Source organism: Argentina silus, assembly GCF_951799395.1.
Source record: "Argentina silus genome assembly, chromosome: 11".
Taxonomy (NCBI): Eukaryota; Metazoa; Chordata; class Actinopteri; order Argentiniformes; family Argentinidae; genus Argentina; species Argentina silus.
This window is the reverse complement of record NC_139665.1, coordinates 13,353,851-13,358,850: the sequence shown is the minus strand read 5'-3', so window position 1 is coordinate 13,358,850 and position 5,000 is coordinate 13,353,851. Positions and strand designations below refer to the sequence as shown.

Sequence of the window (5,000 nt, the reverse complement as noted above, 5' to 3'; positions counted from 1 at the left end):
GAGGGAGAGACGTGAGGGAAGCTGAAAGGGATGCTACACAATTCTTTACATCAACACTTTGGCTTAAGTATTGACTGTACGGTTGTTGAATGTATGGCTGTTAACACTTTAGTATTGGCAACACTTATAAGGCACTAATTTGTTGCTTATAAGTAGCACCTAATTGGGCAATTTAGAGGTGTTACTAGCCATTTACAGTGCTTTAGTACACTCTACACAATACTTGTAAGTATTATAAATAAATAAGTAAGTATTCACCATCTGGACTTTTTTCAGTTTTTCTTATGTAAATTATTGCATAATTCAGTCATGTTGTATGTGTTTCTTCTTATGCAAAGTTGAGAAATGGGGTCTTTAGTCAATACGGTAACGTCTCCCAGTTTGAGTACGGTGTTCGCTGTTTTCAGATGGACAACAATTATGCCACACACCTCCACTCACAGAGCTCGTATATGGCTTCTTAAAAAAGAGCCTTTCATCGGATCGGTACTCTGTATTGGTCAATACCCAAAGCTCAGTATGATGAGTGGTATCGGTGCGTCCGTAAATGTCACTTACATTGGCGATCTCCTTCTCCAGCTCCATGACCCTGGCGACCTCCTCTCTGATCTGGGTCTCGTTGACCAGCAGCCCCCGGTCAGTTCTCATCAGCTTGGCCACGTCAATCATGAAGTGCTCATAGGCTCTGCACGCCTGAGAGAGCAAGACACAGACACACACACACACACACACACACACACACACACACACACACGAACGCATGGACACACACACACACACACACACGGACGCATGGACACACACACACACACACACACACACGGACGCATGGACACACACACACATGGACGCATGGACGCATGGATGCATGGACACACACACACACACACACACACACACATGGACACACACACACACACACACACACAAACACACACGCACACACAAACACACACGCACACACAAACACACACGCACACACATGTTAGCCATTACAAAGACAATACTATAAGCATACCTGCATAATTCAAAATCAACCTAAACACACACACACACACACACACACACACACACACACACACACACACACACACACATACATACACTCCTATCCCTTCAGGCCAAGCTTGGCAAGTACAGTACTTTCTGAATATCAATCAGTAGTGGTACAGTAAAGTGAAAACACATGAGAGGATGTCCAGTAGAAACAGTGACATCTGGTTTGGGTTGGATTCCAACAAAATCTGTCCTGTTTCGCCTCTTTGATTTTAATCATCACATTACCCCGGAGAGCAACACTCACAAAACACACACACACACATGCACGCAGGCACGCACGCACGCACGCAGGCACGCATAGACACAGTTGGAGCAACAGTTGTCTGTAGGCCAAAAAGCATCCTCAGACCATTGCTTTTGGGCGGAAATTGATAACACTAAGGTTTTAATCATCCTAACCCTCACCCTGAGGACAGAGAGACAAGGGGCTCACGCGAGCAGGCTTATCTCAAAGCCAAACATCAAACGTGATCTAGATGTACAATAATAGTACGCAGTTCTGGCGTAATTGTGTCATAAGTGGATCATAAGAATAGCATACAAGGACGTGTGTGTGTATGTGTGTGTGTGTGTGTGTGTGTGTGTGTGTGTGTGTGTGTGTGTGTGTGCGTGCGTGTGTGTAGCAGGCATGGCTTACCTCTGCATAGGGCCCAGTGCAGACATAGTAATCTCTGGACAAGAGGCCAAGGCTGGTCTGCTGGTCAAACTGGCAAAGAGGAGGAAACAATATATTCGTTCAAGAGGTGATGAAAGCCAATACACTCACTTACTGCAAGAACCTGCATCATACTGACATATCCTGCCATCCATGCTCACAAATTGCAGTGGAAAATGGAATAGAGTACTAGAAAATTTCCATCCTAGAAATGGTTTCTATTGCCTATTGTTTGTGTGTGTGTGTGTGTGTGTGTCTGTGTGTGTGTGTGTGTGTGTGTGTGTGTGTGTGTGTGTGTGTGTGTGTGTGTGTGTGTGTGTGTGTGTGTGTGTGTGTGTGGTGGCCACACTGGGGCAGGCACTACTATTTTCGCACACCTACATGAATGATGTGTGAATTGGAGTCTCTGTCGTCAGTGCCGACAAAAAAGTTCACCAAGACTTGAGTTCCATAATTCTCATTCAGTCTGGCGATGGCGTCCTCTAACCTCCAGCTGTTACCTAGGGAGAGGAGAAGAGAGGAGAGGAGAGGAGAGGAGAGGAAAGGAGAGGAGAGGAGAGGAGAGGAGAGGAGAGGAGAGGAGAGGTGAGGGAAGGGGAGGTGAGGGGGGAGAGGAGAGGAGAGGAAAGGAGAGGAGAGGAAAGGAGAGGAGAGGAGAGGAGAGGAGAGGAGAGGAGAGGAGAGGAGAGGAGAGGAGAGGAGAGGAGAGGGAAGGGGAGGTGAGGGGAGGTGAGGGGGGAGAGGAGAGGAGAGGGGAGGTGAGGGAAGGGAAGGGGAGGTGAGGGGGGAGAGGAGAGGAGAGGAGAGGAGAGGAGAGGAGAGGAGAGGAGAGGAGAGGAGAGGAGAGGAGAGGTGGGATGTTGGGTTGAATGGATTATCAACAGGTGAGCCATAATGGGTGTCGGTGGCAGAGTGATACAAGTGTATAATACTGTACCATAGTTTGTCTCCCAGTTGTCTGTTGCTATTGGCCACTCAAACACACTAGGTAGCATATCTAATAACGGAGCCCCTCCCCTTTTCTCAATCAGACCTTAAAGAGAAAAAAGGAATGTAAGGAATAAAGGAATGCAAAAAATAAACGGGAATTAAAGTCTCTATGTAATCTTTCTCATTTCAATTTGCAAATATCCCAGGGTATCTAAAAAGTCAGTTTTCTTTTTTTTTATGTATAAAGTTGTCAATAAATATTTGTTATCATTATTTTCCCCTTGCATGCTCTGCTGGTGTGGGCCGTGATGGTGCATTTTTGATTGACAGTCCGTTTCATGAGTGTCTCTTATGTGGATTGTTACCGCATTTATCTTTGCAGTTGGATGCTACTGCATTTTTGGTGAGTTATTTTGGAGGTAGCTTTGTTTTTGTTTTTTTGCAATTCTACTGATTTCCAGCTTGCAAAATACAACACTGTGCCAGCTCAAACAACAAGATAACAGCAACATAATTGTCTTGCCATTGTATTCTGAACAGTCTCGCTGCATTTTAAAGTACCACAACATTCTAAATGGCCAGTTTCATCTAGTCTCAGCTGTTATCTGTACCCGCCAGGAGCTGTCACTGTGTGCACTGCCAGTGCTGACTAAAACGGGAGGGATGTAAAACGTAAACAAATGATATTATTAGTTTATTTGATTGAGTTGGCTGTCATTGGTGTATTGAAATCAGATCCCCGGGTGACGTTGTGTAAAGGGCCAGTACTCCACCCAGGGACAACAAGCTATAACTCGAAACACATCTCTATGGGTGGACTTCGTACAATTTCATGGTGTAACTTCAACCTCATAGTGTGCAAATACCATATAAAAGCACCGGACAGTCTGGGTTTTGATTACATGGCCCCTTTCCTAAACAAAACATAGTTTGATACAACTCCCTCCCTCAACACTCACTCTCGTTGGTGCAGGACCTGTAGAGGGCCTTGGCTTTTGTAAGGGCACTGGCTTCCCCTTCTACGGTTCTCTCCAAAACACCTAAAGAGATAGACAGAGAGAGGAGGGGACAGAGAGAGAGTGTAGAGAAAGACACAGATAGAGAGAGAGAGAGAGAGAGAGAGAGAGAGAGAACATTACAGAGAGAGAACATTACAGAACATTATTACATTATTGTTATGACATCATGAACAGACAAGTTTTGACATAAATCCTTCGACAAGTATTGAATTACAGACTTGGTGTTTGCATTTCAATAAACAGACATTCAATCTTCTCTGATGTTCTCCCCCTCCTCTGCCCCTCTCTCTCTATCTCTTTCTCTCTCTTCTTTCCTTCTTCTCTATGCTATGTTTTTTTGTCTCCCTTCTTTCCCTATCTCCTCTTTCACCTCTCCCCAACCACCCTTCCCTCTTCCCTCTTTCACCTCTCCCCAACCACCCTCCCCTCTTCACTTCTCCCCATCTCCCCTCTTCAATCTCTCCTCAACCACTCTCCCCTTTCCACTTCTCCCCAACCACTCTCCCCTCTTCACCTCTCCCCAACCACCTTCCCCTCTTCACCTCTCCCCAACCACCCTCCCCTCTTCCCCTCTCCCCCATCTCCCCTCTTCACCTCTCCCCAACCACCCTCCCCTCTTCACCTCTCCCCAACCACCCTCCCCTCTTCACCTCTCCCCAACCACCCTCCCCTCTTCACCTCTCCCCCATCTCCCCTCTTCACCTCTCCCCAACCACCCTGCCCTCTTCACCTCTCCCCAACCACCCTCCCCTCTTCACCTCTCCCCAACCACCCTCCCCTCTTCACCTCTCCCCAACCACCTTCCCCTCTTCACCTCTCCCCAACCACCCTCCCCTCTTCACCTCTCCCCCATCTCCCCTCTTCTCTTGCCCTCATTACCCAGTGTGCACTATTTATGTCCTCATTTAATCTTAATGACGCTCTTAGGGATCCTGCACAGACCCTCGGTAGGGCACTTCCTGCCAAAGGGCACAGATCATGTGTGTGTGATTGGATTACAGACTGCCTGGTGTGTGTGTGTGTGTGTGTGTGTGTGTGTGTGTGTGTGTGTGTGTGTGTGTGTTTGGATTTTTTGACGTTTGCGTGGCAGAAACCCCTTCAACTTGGGCAAACAACTGTGCTTTTACAGCAGTCCTAATGAGTTGTATTTGTTTTCCTCCCAGTACTTGTTTTAATTATTATAGTCTCTCTCTTACTCTCTCTCTTATGCTCTCTCTCTCTCTCTCTCAAACTCACTCACACTCTCTCTTTCTCTCCCACACAAAGCCTTCCCAAGGTAATCCCATCCTAGACCACAAACTGTCCCATGCCTCTTCCTTCTTCTCTGTTCCCTTTTA

The 5,000-nt window shown here is 46.7% G+C and overlaps 1 protein-coding gene across 1 annotated transcript in view; it reads right to left on the bottom strand.

Annotated features, from left to right (window-relative positions):
• The window catches only part of LOC310812605 (neprilysin-like), a gene marked incomplete at both ends in the record, with an annotated part of 33,776 nt that overhangs the window by 12,671 nt on the left and 16,105 nt on the right, over positions 1-5,000 (bottom strand). Inside the window, 5 exons of the mRNA XM_083681232.1 lie at positions 559-693; positions 1,697-1,765; positions 2,096-2,214; positions 2,652-2,747; positions 3,604-3,684. Of these exons, the coding sequence (XP_083537358.1) occupies positions 559-693; positions 1,697-1,765; positions 2,096-2,214; positions 2,652-2,747; positions 3,604-3,684 (500 nt within the window). The remainder of the gene's footprint in view (positions 1-558; positions 694-1,696; positions 1,766-2,095; positions 2,215-2,651; positions 2,748-3,603; positions 3,685-5,000) is intronic.